Source organism: Tripterygium wilfordii, chromosome 1 (genome assembly GCF_013401445.1).
Source record: "Tripterygium wilfordii isolate XIE 37 chromosome 1, ASM1340144v1, whole genome shotgun sequence".
Classification (NCBI taxonomy): domain Eukaryota; kingdom Viridiplantae; phylum Streptophyta; class Magnoliopsida; order Celastrales; family Celastraceae; genus Tripterygium; species Tripterygium wilfordii.
Window position 1 is genome coordinate 6,968,087 of NC_052232.1, and position 21,067 is coordinate 6,989,153.

Here is a 21,067-nt window from a genome sequence, read left to right on the forward strand (position 1 = left end):
TGATTCTTAATATACCAAAAATCACAGGTCTCTAATAAAAAAAATCACATGTCTCTAATTAAAAAGTCAAAAACAAAGATAAAGTTTTCTGATCAAGAAAATGACTCATAAAATCATGTTGTTATCCTCTCTAGCTCATCTAGATTTATGAATCATTGGCTTTTAACTTTGATTGTCCATAACATTTTTAATCTAACCAAAATTATATATGTCCATAATTTTCTCATCAATAAACTTACATAATCTAGGTGGCAAGCCATATAGGCATGCCACATAGATTAGAAAAAAAACAAACAAACTTCATTAAAGAAGCCACATAGACATGCCACATGTTTATGTAAAGTTTATGGATGTTTATTTTATGGATGTGTAGTGCTTCCCTTAATCTAATTCATCATTCTCTATTTCTTTATATCTTATGTTAATACTGGAAGTCTTAAAACAAACTTGGTACAATTTGGGTTAATAACTAGGATTGTTACGGTAACGGTAAATTATCCATTAGTATATTGTCATCAACATATTGGTTACCAAAAATGACAGAATATTGGTATATCGTTACCAATATTTCAGTATGGTAAATCTATCAATGAATTCGATACCGATAACGGTAAGTAAAGTTCAAAATCGATAAATTTCCCGATTACCGACATATATATTAAATATATAATAATAATATTTTTAATTTTTAATCAAATTTATTTATAACCGTTACATAGATCTATACCATTGATTTTTTAGGGTTAGTGGTCTCTTATTTGGTCCTCACGTTCTCTCCCTCCAGCCTCTCATCTCTACAGGCGACTCCAATTCCAATCCAACCGTCCATGAGAGCCAAAGATGATCAAGCTTCAGCCCCAGCCATAGAATCTTAATCATATCTTTCAATTCTTAAGCGGAGATCATAATCTTCATCCTCATACTTCATTTCTATTAGCGATATCTCCAAGGGAAGACCACCCAAGATCTGACTCAAGCTCAATCCACTAGTGATAGCATCACCGCTTAGGCTCGTGTACAAGCCAATCAATGATCAAAATCGTGAATCGATTGTAGAGTGCTCGTTGTATCATTTCTCCAAGAAAAGACCCACCCAAGATTGGGTCCACTAAGAGATTCTTTATTTCTTTTTTGTTATAACTACAACTTATCATTCTTGTTAGGGCTATTATTATATTGTGTCATCTAGATGTGATTTAACTTGATCTGATCTCATTTTTAGGAAGACTGTAAAGGGTTCTTATTATGAACACACAAATGTGTTGTGTTTAGACTCTGTTTTCATTCCTGTAGTTGCAGTTTTGCTACTTTTATAAGTTGTTTGTGTCATTGAAAAAATTATCAATTACCGATATATCGGTATACTGACTTTATCGATAACAGTATCATTGTCGACGTTATCGGTATGGTAACAGTATTCAGTGTTTGATAATGATAACTGTTACCATAACAACCCTACTAATAATAATGAAATAAAGTTTCATTTTTGTTATATAATACCATATTCGAAAAACTAATTAAATTTTTGACATGATTATTGTCACTTTGACCACGTTAGTATGAAGAAAATAAAAGAACCCATAAATTTTTTTAAAAGTATATAAGGTTCTCATAATTTATCATTAATTTATTCAATATTATTATTTTTTTTTAAAGAACAAATTTTCCCATTTAAACTATAATTTCTTTCTACTTTAGGATTAATGGGCCAAATTGTACAAAGACTTAACGATCGACTTCCAATACGAAGCCCATCCTACTAAAGAAATATAAATTTTGTGAAAAGGCAAGAACATGATGCGAGAAAAGAAGACAATCTTCTACCTCCCATCCCACGAGAATCCTCGAGAATGACATTTTATTCTCAACCTGCTTCAAACAATCTATATGAACAACCCATTCAGCTTGAAAATGTCTCTCTCTTTTGCAGCTTCTATTCGTACACTCTGTTCATATTCAGTGCGTAAGTTTCCCGCAGAGTACACTACACTTGTAGTAAGATGCGTTTGCTCTGTCGGGTTGAAAGGGCGATTCGCGTTTAATCACAGTAAATTGGGCGTTGATCGAAGTAGGTTGAGAGGCGAAGTGAAGGCGTTGTCGTCGATGGCGGACTCCGTTAGGAAGAAGAATAAGGAGGTGAAGGTGTTCGAAACGGAGGAGGATCTGGCGGTGTCGCTGGCCAAGTATACGGCGGATCTGTCGGACAAGTTTGCCAAAGAAAGAGGGTCTTTCACTGTTATTTTGTCCGGTGGTTCTCTTGTCAAGTCTCTCAGGTGAGAGCTATGTCTTTTATGTTTGAAATTTAATTTTGATTTTGTATTCAGAATGGTCTGTTTGGTTGCCAAGAAAATAAGAAATGAGGAAGGAAATTGAAAGTTTAAGGTTTTTTCAAGAATTTCATCACGAAAGCAATGCAAATGCAAAAAGATTCTACCTAGTTTGAATTTTAGCTGCGTTGTTCAATTTGGTGTCAGATTTTCTTTTCTTTGGAATAAGGGAATAATACTACTGATGGGTTTAGTTTTTGATTTTTCAGGAAATTAGTGGAACCACCGCATGTTGATTCCATTCATTGGTCGAAATGGCATGTTTTCTGGGTGGATGAGAGGGTTGTGCCAAAGGATCACCCTGATAGTAACTATAAACTAGCATACGATGAGTTTCTCTGTCAGGTATCTATGAGGAGAATTTTTGTAATCTTTGGTGCAATTCTTTTTATTTGAACGAATTATGGCTGAAAGGCTTTAGCCCTATCTAATCACTTGTGAAAGAAAAGTTACTTCATATTTGAATTTTGAAGCTATTAATGGTGGATTCTCCATATGCATCTCAATTACAGCCAACATGTAGAGAAGTAGGCATTGTCACTAGCACATTAAGAAATTCCCTCTCTTAACTAAAATGCAGCTTTGTGTTATTTTCTGGGGCATACATGTACGCATACTTAACTGCTAATCATGCAATGACTTAGGATGCGTTGTTGGCCTTTGATGAAATTGGAGTTGCGGATGCAACTATTGGTATTACTTCTGCAATTCTGCAATAAATGAAATATAGTAGCATGGAAGCATGCATTGATGCTCGGAACTGATTGGCAACTTTTTCAATCCTATCACTTTTAAAATGGAGGCTTAATTGATGTAAATTGATGATGTTCAATTCGCTGACTAGGGTTCATTCTTTTTATAGTATTATTATACTTTGGTTCAAATTGTTGTATGTTCATTTCTATGCAAATTTTGAAGACTTTACAATAGTTAGTAATTTACTATCTTTGTGCCCCTCAATAATGTTATCTTTTGCTCTGAGAAAAAGAGTAATTAACTCAGAGCTGCGCTGAGATCTGAGAATGCAGTTCTTTTTGGGAGCCATGTGCTTATGTATTCCATAACAAACAGAGAAGTTATAGGATTGTATTATTCGAAATCTCTCTACATTACAGCTTTTGTCTTATTCTTTCAGGACTAATAAGTCATATTGCACTCTGATTAGATTACTTTGTCTGCTATTCTTGTCTTAACAGGTGCCAATTCTCCCTGGTCATGTTTATGCAATCAATGATGCCCTGTCAGCTGAGGGTGCGGCTGATGATTACGAGACCTGTCTCAAACAGTTAGTTCATTGCAATATTCTAGACTCAGCTACTAGTGGGTTTCTGAAGTTCGATCTCACGCTTCTGGGTATGGGTCCAGATGGACATGTGGCTTCTTTATTCCCATGGCATCCTCTTGTCAACGAGAAAGAGAAATGGGTCACATTCATCAAGGACTCACCAAAACCGCCCCTGGAGAGGATCACCTTCACATTTCCTGTGATTAACTCCTCTGCATATATTGCACTTGTGGTGACTGGTTCTGGTAAAGCAGATGCAGTGCACAAAGCTTTCGATGAGAATAAGAATCCCATGGAGCTGCCTGTCAAAATGGTTTCACCGGAAGGGAAGCTGACTTGGTTTTTGGACAAGGATGCAGCTTCACAGCTGTAGGAGCGAAAATGCCTATGCTGTTGTTAACGGTTAATCGATAATCCATATACAGGGTAATGTATCCATATATCTGTCTCTTCTTCTGTTTTGGACATGGTTGGTTGGTGGAGGTAATGAGACCTTTCGTTGTGATTTAACGATTTCGGTTGATGTTGATTTTACGGTTAACGCATGCCAAATGCAACCGTAGGAATTGATGTCCTGATATGTCACTAGTTTGCTATACGGATACTTATGCCTTCGCCAGTTTGTAGACATCTTTGTGGACGGTGGTTCATAGTTACAAATGAAGCTGCGAAATGTTTTCTTTTGTTATGTCAGTAATATGAAACAGACCATCTTTTCTTTTACTTTTTTTCATTTCGTTCATTGGAATACATATTGTAGATTGGAGAAGAATTCCAGTTCCTGCATCATTAAAACATATGCACTCCACAGTTTCCAAATTGCTACAATGAATGAAAATTTCATGAGGTTGTAATACTTTTTGCAAATCAAAACAATATCAAAATGATTCACGACGAGTAAGACAACGTTGGAGGTGTTGTATGTGTTTTCTTAATTCGTAAGCTTCAAGAAGTTGGTTTTGCTTCATTTGACTGCACAGTGATCGTAGTTCATCCTTAACATGAAGAACTCAGACCCAGTCAATCGCTGGGTTAAAATCTCAGCTTGCCTCCTTAATTGATTCTTCTCTAGAATCAAGCGGATCATTAATTAGTGCACCTATTTGGTGGCATTCTTTATTTTTTGGAGTCATTAACTCAGAACTGTGTTGAGATCTGAGTAATGCAGTTCCTTGTTAGGAGCCATGTGTTTATGTATTCAATAACAAACAGAAAAATTATAGGATTGTATTATACATAATCTCTCTGCATTGCAGCTTATGTCTTAATTCTTTCACGACTATTTAGTCATATTGCACTCTGATTAGATTACTTTGTCTGTTATTCTCATCTTAATAGGTGCCAATTCTCCCTGGTCATGGTTATGCAATCAATGATGCCCTGTCAGCTGAGGGTGCGGCCTATGATCACGAGACCTGTCTGAAACATTTGGATATGGACACTTAATCGCTGGTTTTTTTGCATGACAAAGTTAATTGCGGTAAACATTGTTGAAAGGAAAAGACAAAAAGAAAAGCTAATACGAACTTGAAAACCCAGCTGAAGGCAGTGCAGTATTATCACCATCAATAGAAAAACCTACAGTGTCCACAGAATCTTTGTTCTACAGTCATAGTGAATGATGAAGCTGCACTCGGTATTGGGACATGCTAGTGATAAATCTTCACAGTCTTCGCCACATGAAATGCAGGGAAGATAATTTCTTGTCATTTGGACAAAAGTGAGTATCCGACCTTCATGGTGAAGGGTATTTTCGATGAAGGCATCGCCAAGAACACATTTCATATGACCGCTAAATCCACATTCCAGACAGTAGTAGAACAAGAGCTCTCCTATTATCTGATCCTGACAAGCATCACAAGAAAACTCTCTGTTATATTGTTTATAAGAAGATTGATGGACAAGGTGAACGGTATGCTCATGGCTGCTTTCAACTGTCTTCGGCGGAAGTGTCAGCCCGCAGAATTCACTACAAGTGTCACACAGTTTGTGCTCCGAAGATCTTTGGAGTACCGAAGAGAGAGGATGTAAGTGGTATTCATGACCTGGTTTGAGGTAAGGATGCTTACCAAGAGCACATACGGGATGAGCACAATAATCAATCTCTGCACAGTAGTAAAACCAATGCTTTGGATCTCTCGCCTTTTCGCATAAATCACAATAATACTCACCATAAGCTTTATCAATGGAGTGATAGGTGAGTAAATATTGATCGCAAAAACTTGAGTGCTGAATTGTAGCAGGAAGTGTGGCGCATTTGTAGCACAAGGCGAATAAACACTCGGGGCAGCCGAAGGCGAACGATTTTTCAAGAGCACCACAAGCATTACAAGGAAAGCTGGTATATCGAACGAGAGAGAGGTCATGCTCGTGACCGGAATGTGTGAATTTGTGCGGAACTGAAACACACGGAATACAAATTTCGGAACCATTGATTCCATCACACTGGTAGGTGAAGCCATGGCAATGATTATGGCAGGCAGAACAAGAGAAAATGCCATTGTCATCCCACTTCGGTTTTAAGTCGTAGATTTGGGCATGATTTCTATCCATGGCATTAATGCATGTTGGTAATCGAAGGCAGGTTTCGTGAAGCAGGAAATCACATTCTGTACACCTGTAGAAGGGGTTTGAGATTGGTAGAATGCATCCATCACAATAGTACTTCTTGTTATTGTGAGCATCAATCTCGTCGTCAGAGAGGGTTAAATTGTGGGGATGACTAAAATGGTTGATCTCTGTGGGTACTGTGTGATCGTCTTCTTCTTCTGGTTTAATCTTCTTGGACCAAGGCGGCTGGAATTTCTTCAAATTCCTAAAAGAGAGAACCATATCTGAGTAAGTATGTCTAGGGAGGATTAACGCCTGATCTTCATCTTGGTCCCTGATCGCATTTTGTAATCCACATTTCACATGGACAACGAAATTACATTCTGCATCCGGGCAATAATAGCAGGCATAAATCGTGCTCACCTCATCGCGACAAATTCTGCATTCGGACTTAACACCTTCACTTTCTTGAATGACACAAGCGTGGACGAGAGGATGACGATGCTGTCTAAGAGAGATTCTCTGCGATGTTGATCTGCAATTAAAATGGACCACAAGATGACACACAGTACATATATTAGGCTGTAATAACCAATCAGCAAGGTCACAGTCGACGCCACACGCATCGCATCTAATATTCTCTGCCCTCATGAGGAGAACAAACTTGTGTTTGTGATTACTACTCTCTGCTTCTTGTTCGCGTTTTGATGACAAGGAGGCACATTTGACGTCAACTCTGAAGCTGCAATCATCACAAACATAGATGAGGCCTTTTTTTGAGTAATAGCAACCGCAAATATAACATGTCTCGGCAGCTAGACGAAGACTGAGCCTGTGTTGTCTATGAAAACGGTGCCAGATCTGAGCGGTTAGCTTTGCGCAACTCTCATGAAGGGAAAAATTGCAGTCACGGCAGTTGTAGCTTGCAGCCGTTATTGGTTCCTCACACAGATGGCAAGAAATAGTATTGTCACCATCAGTTTGGTCTTCAATATTACCGATGAATGTTAGCTTATGCTGGTGAGAGTAATGTTGGATCTCCATCACAGACTCAGTTCCAGTTCCTCCTCGCATAATACTTGACTGCGCAACAGAGTCTAGCTAGCTAGCTGCTCAGGTAGATGGCAACTTGTTTGAGTTGGGATTAGGGTCTGGAGCTTAAATTGACTTGATCAGCATGTGCAGGGAAGGCAATATTGTAGCATCTCGATAAAATATGCCACTACCTCCAAACCATTCTTGACAAGAATAATTTCTTTTCTCATGCCACTATTTCGGGCTCGAAGATTCGTGGTTTTGTTCTGATCAAGACTCCTTTTCTGAGATTCTTCTCTCCATACCAGCCAGTGAACCAATCAGCCATGGAGGTCGGTGATTAACAATACCAATTACACTACCTTTTTGAAGAAAGCAGATAATATTTTTTTTGTTAATATCAAGAAAAATATTAATTTTTTATATTTTGTCTACGCGCCTAACAAAAATATTAATATTTTATATTTTGTAATCCATAAACGACCAAAACCTTGTGGCCCTTTCTTTGGATTCTGTAAGTGTGTTTTTCTCTTTTATATTAGCCAATTAACAGAGGAAAACATGGGTTGAATTAACTTTGGACTTAAAAACGGTCAGGATAATTTTTGATCACTGAAAGATGATCAAAATGGAGATTAAATGTGCCAAGTTTAACCCAAAAATTTAAATTGTTCAACATTGATCACTCGAGCAAATTTTAGGGAATTAGGACAGTCAACAATCTGATGTGGCATATGACACATTTGATCTTTCAATGATCAAAATGAAATCTTGATCACGACCAAAAGTTCATTTAACTCCGAGGAAAACCGTATCTGGGTAATGAAGGTTACAAGCCCCATATACTTCGCTACACTTCAGCATATTCAAAACAGAAGAAGGATGCTCCCACCTAATGGGCTGAGGCGGCCCATCTAGCTACATTATGACTTATGAGGTACATCATTTACTGTTCTTGATGAATTTGTGCAGTATTTTGTTGCAGGGTCCTTTTAAATGACTACAAATATTGTAGGACCGTTGATGAATTAGGTTCATCAACTACTCCATCACTGCATTTAATTACACCATTATTGAGAGGGAGATGGGTGCATTTAAATTCATATTTTAGATATTAAATTTTTTTTCCAAGCAAAATTTTCTTCATAGGGGATGTGGGTTAATTAAATGGTGAGAGATAACTTCAATCTCATAAACAACTCCAGTATCACAAAATCTGTCGAGTTCAATCATAGTTGGATGATGATGATGATAATAATACATGTGGATGAGAAAAATCCTATGTTTTGAGAAGACACGCGACAAGGATGACCTGTACAAAAGTTTCCACAAGTGAGGATAGTTACAGAGTAGTTTTCTCATGTCAACCCATTAAGATCTCAATCTAGAAGGATTGAAATTCAAACCACAAGATCAAGAAGAACTGTTAAACTAAAATCAAGAGGAATCGTTAAGCTCAAATTTCAAACCAAAATGATATGTGTTCATAATTTTGATATCCATAATTGTCCATAATCTAGGTGGTATGAAGAGAAGTGTGAAGGATCATTTAATACAAAATGGTTCCCCACACTTCTCCTCATGTCACCTAGATTATGGACATCAAGATTATGAACATGTAATGCTTTCGAATTTAAAATGACAGTTCAAATCAAATTTAGGGTAAGAAAATCTCAATCAAAACACTCCATAACGATTATAAAAGGAACCTCATGGCTTATGAATGAGGTACTACTAAAAATTCACTTGAAACTCCTCGATTTCTCTCTCTTAAAATATTTAAGACTTGAGCATCGGAATATCTCCAAGCTACGAAGGACCGTTGATTCTTTTGTTATAGGTACGGAGGTTCAATATCGGCCAATTCTTAAGTCGTTGGAATTTTTGCATCGAGAACAAACGTTCTGATTTTCAAATACAAAAAAAAAATAGAAAAATTAGGTATGATCATGATATCCGCCGTACATCTTTTATCCAATCATACACTGTTCGTCTGTATATCTGCTTATCTCATTTCAGTCAAAAAAAATAATTATAATTATAAATTATTTTATTAAAATAACATAATAAGCTCAACTGGACATTTTTCCTCCTTGTTGGAGGTTTTTTTTTATCACTTCTCTAATTTAATTTAAGCCAGGAAATTATTTTTAATAGACACGTGTCATTGGGACCCACCTCATCAGAAAATTCAAGGACAATAAATAACTAGTGGGGCATACATCTTTGCTTTGGTTTTGGATCAATCGACTACAACGTGGACCTTAGTGGGGCCCACGCGCCACCAGGTCTCTCTCTGGAAGGATCAGATCAGATCAGATTAGATCGTCGGTGACTCCTTTTTCTCTTCCTATCTGTTTCTCATCCGGCAAAGCGGAGCGAGTGCGAGTTTAGGGAGGTTTGTTCTGTTGTTGGGTTAGATTTATCCCGATGTCCAAACAGACCTACAAAGTCTGCTTCTGCTTCAGGAGGCGGTTCCGGGTGACCATATCGGAGGCACCGGACGAGATCAAGACCTTGTTCGATCAGTATTCGGAGAATGGCTTTATGAACGTTGATCATCTCCGCAGGTTCTTGATTGAGTTCCAGAAGGAAGACAATGCCACCAGAGAGGACGCTCAGGCCATCATCGATGGCCTCAGGCATCTGAATCTCTTTCACCGAGGCGGTACCAATCTCATGGGCTTCTTCAAGTACCTCTTTGGGGACTCCAACCCACCTACCAATATTTCTGGAGTGGTAACTAGTTTACTTCAACTTTTTGGAGGCTTTTGTGATGTGGGTTTTGTGTTTGCTTGCTGAGAAAATGTGGGAAACAATTATCTCCTTGAAAAGGTTTTTTGTGCTCAGCTATTTGTGGATGTTGAGGATTTCTTTGTTGATTTTTTATTTTTGTCCCATTTTACTTGGACATTGAAGCTTGTTCACCTGAACTAAATTATGGCGTGGGTTATCTGTTGGTACTTGGCAGCTTATGAAAAATTTAAAGATAGATGTGAATTTCTCCCAAAAAACAGAAGTCCTTACTCAACAACAGAGTTGTGGCTAGAAAATGAAGTGGCAGATTGAAATGAAATTTTAAGTCATTTCTTGTTACTGCTTCTCAATTCATCCAAGTTGTGGCTTCCAATCTTACTTGTTTAAAGGATTAACCGTGTTTGTATGTTTCAGGTGCATCAGGATATGACAGCTCCGTTATCACACTATTTCATACATACTGGCCACAATTCCTATCTGACTGGGAATCAACTGAGCAGTGCATGTAGTGATCGCCCCATCATAGAAGCATTGAAGAAGGGTGTGAGGGTGATAGAACTAGATATATGGCCGAATTCTGCAAAAGATGATGTGCATGTTCTTCATGGAGGGTACAAATTCGTTGTTATAAATGGTGTCTGATTTAATCTTGACGTTAAGGTTCAATATAGAATGAATGATTGCTTCTTTGATGACCTTTCCTTTTTTTGTTCTTCTTGTCATCTTGAACAATAATATGTTATCGCAACCAAAAATGAACACTTAAAAAGTTGAATGAATATCTGTTCAGCATAAGGAGTGGTTATCTTTCTTCTTCATATGACTCTTCAGTTTGATCATGGTTGAAAGATTGAACTAGTGGAAGTTGTGATTCGAAAACTTTAAATGGTATTATTCTGTGCCGTGATTGTAATTGTTGAAGCATTTGAAGTGTTTTTTAATCTATTTTTGCAAAAGTTTTTGAATTTGATAGTGTTTGCTTGGTTATCGCAAGGGTTTGAGATCCCCTGTGGTTTTGAAGTTGGCATGTCACGTAAAATTTCATACTGTTTTTCTTCCTTATTAACACAAAACAAGGTTTAGGAATTACTGGGGATCTCAATCTTATGGCACTGTACTTTATATGATCAGTTGTCCAAATCATTGGCTTTGTTAATTGATAAATGATAATCATTTCCAAACTTCTGAAATAGTGCTGAATTAAATTCACATATGAATGTTATTAATTGTGAGGTTTACCGGGTAGGACTCTCACAACCCCTGTGGAACTAATCAAATGTTTGAGGAGCATTAAGGAGCACGCCTTCATTGCTTCAGAATATCCAGTTGTTATTACTCTAGAAGATCACCTTACCCCAGATCTTCAAGCTAAAGTGGCTGAGGTAACTCTCTCGATTTTGTTTAAGGATTTAAGATAGTATGGCTTTTAGAATTTATCGGTCTGTCATTAATTTCTAGATGGTGACTCAAACATTTGGAGACATACTATTTTCTCCTGGCTCAGAATGTTTGAAAGAGTTCCCATCTCCCGAGTCATTGAAGAAACGTATTATCCTATCGACAAAACCACCAAAAGAATACCTTCAGGCTGCTAAAGAAGTTAAAGAAAAGCATCCCGAAAAGGGGAAAGCTGAAGACAATGAATCAGCTTGGGGAACAGAAGTCCCTAGCATTAAAGGCCGTACTTTAGCTGATGACAAGGTGTGCAATGTTATAAGTTATGATGATTTAAAGCACCATGTGTAATGTTTTGCTTGGTGTCACTGTCTTATCTGCTTCTAGTAGAATGATTTGAATGAAGAAGATAGTGACAACGAGAAAGATCTTGATGATGGAGACCTCAAGTCACATAAAAATTTACCACCACCACCTCCAGAATATAAACGCTTGATAGCGATTCATGCTGGGAAGCCTAAAGGCGGATTAAAAGAATGCTTTAAGGTGGATCCAGATAAAGTGCGGCGTCTTAGTTTAAGTGAGCAACAGCTTGAAAAGGCTTCTGAAACTTATGCAAAAGACATTGTCAGGTATTGATAATTATCTTCAGTAAACTTTGTCTGTAAGAATTCTTATTTTATGATATTTTCATACTATCTCTGTGTAATGCATCATTTGTTTTCCTAGTATTAGAATGCAATGCATTCAACGGAAATCTGATCATATCTTTGAGTTAGCTGCATTTCTTAGCTCAATTTTATTCAGAATTATACCAAGTAGTTTTAACAGATAGTAAAGTATAAGCTACATGCCCATTAATGGTGACGATTTCATGTGCATATGGGCAAACACGCTTTGAGGTGAGATTTTGGTAGTGCGTATTCGTTACTGGATATGAGCAAGGCATGGCTTTGGATTATATTTTGCTATTCTATTGTCTTTCTAGTGGTGCGTACATTGGGATGAGAGTTTGCGTTAGTTAAAGAATTGAGATGCTTGCCTGCAAGTAGTCTTAGAGGCAATAAATGGCGTGCATTACCTCTTTTATGTCTTTCGGGTTGGCTTTTGCATAGTACATATTGGTGGTTTTCTTATTCTACAATTTTTTTGTTTAGTTTCCCTGATTCGTTGGGAGTTTCTCTTCTTAGGCTAGCTTTCTTGATGGTATCTTGTATAGTAGCTGTTCACTTATGGTACACCATCTTTTTGGCAATTTTTTTTCTTCTAATGAAACCCATATTTATTATGGAAATTTACAGCAGTATTTGTGTATTGTATTTGCTTGTAATTGTCGCAGAATCTTTTCTTTTTCATTCTTTGGCCAAGGCAAAAAGAGGCAACTTCTCCCTGTACTATTTTCTCCCACAGTTGTGATGGCGTTGGGTAAGGGAAGATGTATGATCCTTGCATTGTAGTGAGGATGTTTCTAGGATTTAGATTTGTTACCCCTAGGATGTGATAAAGCAACATTACCACTATGTGCACAAGATCATACATATTGATGGGAAGGTGCACAATAGCCTATTGGGTGTTACCACTTTTTTTGAATGGGAAAAGAAATTTATGAAGTTGCACAAGAGGAATTACAAGGGAGACGAGAGAGATGACCCCAAGAAAAACATAATAGTGACTAGGGGTGAATATCGGGTCGGGTTCCGGGTTATCAGACCGGGTCTGACCCGGCCCATAATTTTTTATGGGGGGGGACCCTGTCCAATAACCCTGTTAAAGATTATCAGGTTATCGGGTTCTGGGTCGCCGGGTTATCGGGTTCCGGGTGACCTGGTATCATTAACAAGTCTCAGCCCATGACCGCAAAACCCAATATCTTCTTCAGCTTCTCCTCCATTCCTCGATTCAGACTTCAGCCATGGCTCTCACAACCTATAATCTTCTATTTCGTCCTCACTTGTCACTTTCGGGTATCACCGTTGGGACTCGAACGCCAAATCCTAGTGATCCCGAAGATTTGGCTTCAATTTTTGAGACCAAAGCGATGGCAAAGAAGATGAATATGATAACTATCTAGAAGAATATCTAGAATAAGCGGTGGTGGTGTTCGGATGTAGGAGAAGAAGATATAGAAGGGCTTGGGATTATGGAGTAAAGCTCTTGATAGTGTCTGTCTTCATTATCGGTGACGGCTGGTTGCAGTAGTCTGTAGTGACCTAGGACTGTAAATGGGTGTAATTGTAAAAGTAAATTAATATTAATATTTAGTAATATGTAAAATCAAAATTAGGCTAAGAGCCTAAAGCAGCTGCACTGTTAATGCATGAATCCCACATCGGACAAGTTAAATAGAATAACAAAAAAATATTCTTTAAAAGCACAACCACATAAGTTACAAGCATATAATTAATATATTTTTAATTTTAATCGGGTTATTAGGTGACTCGATAACCCGAAAATCACAAAAATACTGACCCGAAACCAGGCCCTATAAAGAGGTCTTCGGGTTGGGTTTGGCCCGGACCGATAAATTGGGTTTCGGGCTTGCCCGATAAGCCTCGGGTCGGTCCGGGTTTTGAAACCCGATGAACACCCCTAATAATGACTTTTTTAAAAAAAAAAATTTGAATTGAAAACATTTTTATTCAAAAGCCACCAAGGTTACCATAGTGATCATGTTTTTTTAAAGTTTTATTGGAGTTGGAATAATTGTTTGAATTTAAATTATCTTTATTGTTTGGTAGTCAAAAACCAATTTTTCATATTTCTTTCCTCCTATGTCATTACATGCATGATTCTGCCTTGTGTTGACATTACGCGCTTCTTAACTTATGATTGGAAAACTTTTTTCCATTTTGATTCTCGTCTAGGTTTACTCAGCGAAATATACTCAGGGTATATCCAAAGGGTATACGTGTTGACTCATCCAATTACAATCCACTAATAGGGTGGATGCATGGAGCTCAGATGGTTGCTTTTAATATGCAGGTTTGTTCGAATCTTTTTTCACATGGAGGTGTCTTCAAATAATATTGCAGTTTTCATTTTCTTTCTTTGCGTGCCTCTGGAACAAGGGAGTGTATTTGTTTGCACAGCTAACCTTGAAAAAGTCATATTGAAGGATGTGATGGTTGGTGTGAGATTACATCATTCAATTGCCTGATACTACATTACATTTAAGATTGAAGGATAGTTTGTCCACTTCACATGTAATTCCTCTACATGTGTGTATATGTATGTGATGCCTGTATGTGCATATGCTCCTGCCATAAAATATAATAGGATATTGCAATGTATGAGAGAATGGTTCAAATTCCTTTGCAAATAATTTGAGTTGTTATTATGACACTTGTTTATCAATACATTTGTTTGTCACCGTTTATATATAACATTTAGATTTGTCTATGGCTCTAGGAATTATACTATGAATGTGTTATCTCGTGACAGGGTTATGGAAGATCCCTTTGGGTGATGCAAGGAATGTTCAAATCCAATGGTGGATGTGGTTATGTGAAAAAACCAGATTTCCTATTGAAGTCTGGCCCACATAATGAGGTATTCGATCCTAGAGTTACGTTACCGGTAAAAACAACTTTGAAGGTGAGTGAGCCATTGCTTGTTTCTCAACTCAATTTGTAATGCTTTCGATATCTATTCATGTCTCTAAATAATTTTGAATTCTCATCTCTTGAAAGGTGACCGTGTTCATGGGGGAAGGATGGTATTATGATTTCCCTCACACACATTTTGATGCATATTCACCCCCAGATTTTTATGCAAGGGTAAGTGAACGCAAACTATGACTATCTTATGATACAGTTGGCTGACATCTTACTTTCTATAATCTGAATTCTTATATGTTACAATCCTCATCTGGTTGCTAGTTAATTACCACTTGCAGGTCTTATAATATATTGTAGCCTTCTTAGCAGTTAATTTGTTATTCCACTGTTTGTTGGAGAAGTTTTTGATACGTAAACAGTATAGGTTAAAGTTAGAAAAGGATATAACAAGTGGGATTTGCTTAATCTGTGCAGGTAGGGATTGCTGGAGTTCCTGCTGATACCATAATGAAGAAAACAAAGTCATTAGAGGACGATTGGACACCTGCTTGGAATGAAGAATTTGAGTTCCCATTAACAGTTCCAGAACTCGCTCTCCTTCGAATTGAAGTTCACGAGTACGACATGTCTGAGAAGGATGACTTCGGAGGCCAAACATGCCTCCCCGTGTGGGAGTTGAGGAAAGGAATTCGAGCTGTCCCGCTCCACAGCCAAAAGGGGGAAAAGTACAAATCGGTGAAACTACTCATGCGCTTTGATTTTGTCTGATGTTGTACAAGCATTTCCACGTAGCGGAATGGAGTATATGCATATCTGTGAAGCTATTTGATTTCTTTGGTGTTCATGATGTTGTGAGTTTGTGCTAGAAGGAATAAAATCGTCTTTAGCATGTGAATGTGATCAAAGTTTGCTACTTCTGTTGTATTGTGAGGACTGGAAATTTATGTTGTACTATAATGAGTAGTTGTACTGAAATCTTTATGTGTATGTAATTATCAAAGCTTTATTTTTGTTGAGAAACAAAAGTACATGGTAATACCTTTTTATTTAACATGGGAATGGTTATTTACTTGTCCAAGATATTCCATTCATTTTAAGCAGACAAATCAATTATCCATGTCTAGAATTAAAATATATTCACCAGAAAACATTGTTATGCTGATACAGCAAATCACTGGTGAGCAGAAGAAAGAGAGTTGAAAATGCTAAAAGTAGACCAAATTGTGAGTGTGAAAGTGAAGATAATAAAAACATGGTAAATTTGAAATATGACTGAAAAAGATAAGAGTATTGGATGTATTTATTCAAATGTTTGTCCCAAAACCAATTTCACAATGTTGCTTAAAATGCTACAATTATGCTATTTGAAATGGGCATTTCACTTTGGTACTTCAAATTGTTTACCAAAGAGACTCATTATGTTGAAGATCACGTTATTACATACATGCCAAATACTATGAATTGTTGTTCTTCACATTTTATTAAGAATCATTGGAAATCTTTAACTCTCAAGATTTTATTTGTAAGTTATGAATCATAAGAGTATAATCAAGGAAAAGAAAATACATCTATTTAAATTGTGCCCGACTATTTTTCATTGAACATAAATCATCTATCATAATATATGAGAGTTCATAGTTTCTATGTTAACCATACATCTTCTATAGTTATTAGAAAATATAAGTATTTTTGGTAATATATATGTAACGAAAATTTTTCACAAAAGGAAGGAGTTAATGAGAAGAAATGCATGTATTTTTACAAAAAATGTATTGTTTATCTCACATTATAAATATTTATATATATAGTAAAGAATTTCTTTTTTCAAAGGTCAGAGTAAGGTAGAGCCGATCTTCAATACAGAATGAATCCGTAACTGTGTCTCCACATATATATATATATATGACAACTTTCACACACGGGATCCCGTAGATTAATTACCAATACCGGCATTAGTTTCTATCTCGGGCTGTTGCATTCCCCCAAATCCACCATCTTTGGCCACTCGAAACCACCTTCCGCCACTCGAAGGAATTTGGTATTCAAACCTCTTTTTTTGGTAGATACACCCCCATGTCAGAGATTCCATTATAATATTTCACTTTTGCAGACATTTTTTTTTTCTGTTTGAATGACACTTCATGTCAGAGATTCCATGTCACTTCTTCCCTTTTGTAGACATTTTTTTTTATTTTGTAAATATTTTTTTTTGTTTGAATGACACTTCATGTCAGAGATTCCATGTCACTTCTTCTTTTGATTATCAGTGGGGTCCATGTCAATTTGACATGGATTGATAAATTATCCCTCATGTCCCCTTCCTTCAATCCTGCGTATCTTCAAAGAAAAACATCATATGCTGCTTACGTTTGAACATTTACCAACCCTTTGATCATCATCCTCTTCAATTAACATAATCATTTGTAGGCTTCAAAACTCTATAATTATTTGACATCTCTTTCAATTCGAAATTATTTGACAAATAAAGTTCTCTAAAAATTATTTACTATAATAAAGTAAAACAATTATTTTATTGAATCACATTAGTACATGTTACATCCCTAATCTTCTAACACAATAGTTTCAGGAGGGAACCTAGAACGAGTATACTGTATATACGCATCAAGTTGTTCCATATAAGCTGTAGCCCATGTAGTTGCACAATCATACCGGAAGTGTTTCCATTGATACATAATGGGAGGCATCAAATAACCCTCTGTCAACGCAACCCGAACGTAATGATTATTAATTACGTGCCCAATAGCTATAGCAACATGTTGATATAGCGGTGGAAGAGTTGATCGAAGTGGCAAATATGTAAGCTCTGTAACTGACTAAGAACGTGTAGTATGACATTATACCTCGAAGAAATTAAGAGACCCATGTCTGGCATTGTCATCCAGTACTCAACTAGTGCTCCTCTATCTGTAGCAAAGAATTTCAATAAGTTTTGAATATGATATGCTCGCTCTTCACTGCCAAATATTGCAACATATTGATCCCACAATGTGTTCAACTATTCCATCAAGTTATATCGGATGGTGGCCCATACATCTTCGCCAAGACGAAGACAGACAACTATTGCTCGAAAGCCGCAATTTCCATCAGGTATTACATTTTCTACTTGTTTGATGTAATCTTGCAATATAGGTGAAAATTGACGAACATAGCCATCTATAGAGTAATTTATCCTTTCAGACCTTGAACTCATTTGTGCAGACAAATTTCCCTGAATCGATGTGCCTGACTTCAAGTTCGAGATAGGGCGTTCGTATGTATAACTGTGTCTACTTGGTGATTTATCTTGAATAACTGCCTTTTTGCTTTAAGATGGGGCGTTCGTATGAATAACTGTGTCTATTTGGTTCTTGATCATGAATAACTGTCTTTTGCTTGGTATTCACCACCATGTTTTTCGTTGGTGGGCGTCCACAAGTATTTGTCTTAACAGTTGGTTCTTGAACAGAAGTTGTAGACGATTTGATTATCTCCCTCAGCTTCCTTAGTAGACTGAATTTACCCTGTCTGAACTGCTTCTTAAATTGTTCTGTGAACATTTGTACCTTGACGGCACAATCAATGTCATCATTGAGTAGAGAAACACATGGTGACAAGTCAAGTTTCCTCCAATATGCATCAATGGAAGCAAGTAGTATAGGTCGATCATCATTCACATGTATTGCAATCTCGTGGGCACATGGTAGACCGTAGCATTTTCTATACTTGCATCCGCAGGCATATGAATCTTGTCCAACAACTTCATACCGCTCAAATTCACTCGAAATCAGATCCAATGCATAGATGGAAACAAAACCCCATAATTCTTGAAAGTGCTGGGTTCTGAATCGATATTGTATGATGTTTCTACTTTTCTCCAGACTGGCTTTAATCGATGAAATTTGATTTTGAATGAGCTCATGAATGAATGATACCGAAGACTTCAAGTTCGACTGTGTTGAACCCAAATAGCGTTTCAACTTGGCATGCTGACTCTCCACTCTGTTAGTAGTCTGGTTCCCGAAATGCAAATAGCTATCGGTCCAAGCAGATACAAACATTTCCTTATATGGTGTCAACCATACAGTTTCGATGTAATTAACCATAGCTGGATGGTTTTGTAAAATTACCTACATATATGACAAGTTGCATAGATATACTGACTCATTTTCTGATTCCAACAACGTTTTCCACATAGAGTAGAAAGAATTCCACAATTGCTTCTCTTAGTAATGACTTGCAGTTCTTGACGATGCTATTATAAATATGCCAGGTACAAAGTAGTTTCGTAGCATTTGGAAATACCACTGCACATGAGTTTATAAGCGCCAACTCCCTGTCCGTGACAATAACTCTCGGAGCAGTGCACTCTTCCATTGTTGACTGTAAACACCTTAAAGCCCACATGTAGTTCTCCTCTTTTTCTGAGTTCAAGTACACGAACGCTATGCAATATGTCATATTTGTGGAAGTCACACCAACAATCTCGAGGAGAGGCATCTTAAACCGGTTTGTCTTGTACGTTGCATCCATCAATAACACATGCGGGAATGCACGCAATAATTCCAACGAGCCTGGATATGCAAAGAACAAATCTTCGAGCTCATTAGTTAAAGCATTGGTACGATGATAGAAAATGTACCCAGACTCGTATAGGAAGCTCATGAGAATCTGTATTTCAGATCTATCAGCTTTCTCTGCCGCCCGAATCTTCTTGCGTGCATTGTATATAACATCAATTGTGGATGCATTGTAGGGATCATGGTTCTTCAACGAATTCAACATATTTCGGGTCTTCACGAAATTCTTTGACATATCTACTAGTATCTCATTTTTAACAGCAGATAATCGACCGACATACGGGTGTCCCTCCATAAATAATGTCGCGGCATGGCTATGCTTTCCACATGGCACCCTTAACATCCAATTGTCATCTGTTTTCAATTTTACTCCTTTCAGTCTGAAAGGACAATCTATTTTTTTGGTGCCAGTAAATTTTGTCGACAACGTCTTATTTTTGTATGTGCCACCGCGATCACAATGTAACTGCAATTTGGGCCTCTTTCCGAATCTACCAATCTCTGACCTTTTAATGATAATGATAAATCCCAAATTACGTCCAGTGTCTTGAACCCAATCAATTAAGGATTGACGCGATTTGAATACCTGATGATATAGTAATTAATATAGAAATTAAGAAAGGTAGGTCAGGAATTAAATGTTAATGTGTGAAATTTAACCCTAAAATTGAATACCTGTAGACAAAGAGCTACTTGCGTGGGCTTCTATTGGAAAAGACAAGCACCAAAAGAATTTCTTTCAGCTCATTCCTATGTCAATTATGTGGCTGATTTGGAAAGAAGGAACAACAGAATCTTCGAAAATAAGGATTCTTCCCTAGACTTTTTTATTGTAAACTGGTTTGATTGTCTAAAATTCTGGAGTCTGTCTTTCCCTAGAAATGTTTTTGATCTTATTAACTGCTCGTCCTTGATGTAGTTGTGGGTTGCGCTGCTTTGGTGCTTGAATAAATTTTTTCTATTCAAAAAAAAAAAAAAAGAATCTTGAAGCCAATAAATTTCGTGGTAAATCGCAGCATTATCATACCATGTTAGTGAAAAATTCATTTGTAACATCAACGTCTATATTGTCTTCACTTTCTTCCACATGTTCATCTTCTTGTTTTATGAAAATATCATCCTGCCAATAATGGATATTCACCTTATCATATGCAATTAATAAAAATATTTTATGAAAAAGTAAAAAAATATGTATATTTACTTGACCATCACTAGAACCACTTGACAATCGCAGATCTTCGGCCCAACTTCGTAACTGATCCAAATTCATTTTTGTCTGAAATGGCAAAAATAAGATAGGGAGAATGGAAGAAGAGGAGAACATCTCTATTTATAATAGAAAAAATTATAACCGTTAAAGTTTGAATGTTAAAACATATAGAGTCGTTGCAAATAGAGCAAGAGAGAGTAAAAAAAAAAAAGTGGTTTTGAAATCATGTAATTTTTTATGAGTTCGAGTGAGTTGACAAGTCATAGGGTGATGTACCTATATTTTAGAGTGGTTTTACATACAGTTCAGAGTAGGTTTATTTACATACCCCCACTCGAAACCACCTAATCCACTGTGGGAAGGTCGTCGTGGTA

The 21,067-nt window shown here is 37.0% G+C and overlaps 4 protein-coding genes across 5 annotated transcripts; 2 read left to right on the forward strand and 2 right to left on the reverse strand.

The window, feature by feature from the left end:
• The first annotated feature begins 1,756 nt into the window (after positions 1-1,756).
• On the forward strand, positions 1,757-5,076 carry LOC120003063 (probable 6-phosphogluconolactonase 4, chloroplastic). Of its 2 annotated transcripts, XR_005469252.1 has the most exons (4): positions 1,757-2,273; positions 2,537-2,672; positions 3,524-4,038; positions 4,951-5,076. XR_005469252.1 is itself a non-coding variant. In XM_038851964.1 (3 exons), exons 1-3 carry the CDS (start codon positions 1,888-1,890, stop codon positions 3,983-3,985), a joined length of 984 nt encoding a protein of 327 aa, XP_038707892.1. In that variant the 5' UTR covers positions 1,757-1,887; the 3' UTR covers positions 3,986-4,335. The 2 variants fall into 2 exon arrangements, 1 of the variants encoding a protein (XP_038707892.1); XM_038851964.1 differs by lacking the exon at positions 4,951-5,076 and having other exon boundaries at positions 3,524-4,335.
• Positions 5,077-5,136: 60 nt separating this feature from the next.
• LOC120003056 lies at positions 5,137-7,679 on the reverse strand. The gene has a single exon (XM_038851955.1). The coding sequence runs from the start codon at positions 7,234-7,236 to the stop codon at positions 5,191-5,193; it is 2,046 nt and encodes a 681-aa protein (XP_038707883.1). The 5' UTR covers positions 7,237-7,679; the 3' UTR covers positions 5,137-5,190.
• A 1,838-nt stretch (positions 7,680-9,517) lies between these two features.
• On the forward strand, positions 9,518-15,931 carry LOC120000937 (phosphoinositide phospholipase C 2-like). Its single transcript, XM_038849110.1, has 9 exons — positions 9,518-9,936; positions 10,369-10,565; positions 11,201-11,336; positions 11,413-11,655; positions 11,740-11,981; positions 14,214-14,331; positions 14,791-14,943; positions 15,039-15,125; positions 15,381-15,931. Exons 1-9 carry the CDS (start codon positions 9,628-9,630, stop codon positions 15,672-15,674), a joined length of 1,779 nt encoding a protein of 592 aa, XP_038705038.1. The 5' UTR covers positions 9,518-9,627; the 3' UTR covers positions 15,675-15,931.
• A 2,274-nt stretch (positions 15,932-18,205) lies between these two features.
• Positions 18,206-20,753, reverse strand: LOC119996256. The gene is made up of 4 exons (XM_038842827.1): positions 20,685-20,753; positions 20,511-20,603; positions 19,209-20,069; positions 18,206-19,033 (listed from the first exon to the last, which is right to left on the reverse strand). Exons 1-4 carry the CDS (start codon positions 20,751-20,753, stop codon positions 18,206-18,208), a joined length of 1,851 nt encoding a protein of 616 aa, XP_038698755.1.
• Between the last annotated feature and the right edge of the window lie 314 nt (positions 20,754-21,067).

Coding starts and splice junctions, on each gene's coding strand:
- LOC119996256 (XM_038842827.1), bottom strand. CDS start 20,753: ATGAATTTGGATCAGTTACGAAGTTGGGCCGAAGATCTGCGATTGTCA. Junction 20,604..20,684: donor GTGGTTCTAGTGATGGTCAA/GTAAATATACAT, acceptor CATTATTGGCAG/GATGATATTTTCATAAAACA. Junction 20,070..20,510: donor ATGAATTTTTCACTAACATG/GTATGATAATGC, acceptor CTATATCATCAG/GTATTCAAATCGCGTCAATC.
- LOC120000937 (XM_038849110.1), top strand. CDS start 9,628: ATGTCCAAACAGACCTACAAAGTCTGCTTCTGCTTCAGGAGGCGGTTC. Junction 9,937..10,368: donor CTACCAATATTTCTGGAGTG/GTAACTAGTTTA, acceptor TGTATGTTTCAG/GTGCATCAGGATATGACAGC. Junction 15,126..15,380: donor CCCCAGATTTTTATGCAAGG/GTAAGTGAACGC, acceptor TAATCTGTGCAG/GTAGGGATTGCTGGAGTTCC.
- LOC120003063 (XM_038851964.1), top strand. CDS start 1,888: ATGAACAACCCATTCAGCTTGAAAATGTCTCTCTCTTTTGCAGCTTCT. Junction 2,274..2,536: donor TCTCTTGTCAAGTCTCTCAG/GTGAGAGCTATG, acceptor TTGATTTTTCAG/GAAATTAGTGGAACCACCGC. Junction 2,673..3,523: donor ACGATGAGTTTCTCTGTCAG/GTATCTATGAGG, acceptor TTGTCTTAACAG/GTGCCAATTCTCCCTGGTCA.
- LOC120003056 (XM_038851955.1), bottom strand. CDS start 7,236: ATGCGAGGAGGAACTGGAACTGAGTCTGTGATGGAGATCCAACATTAC.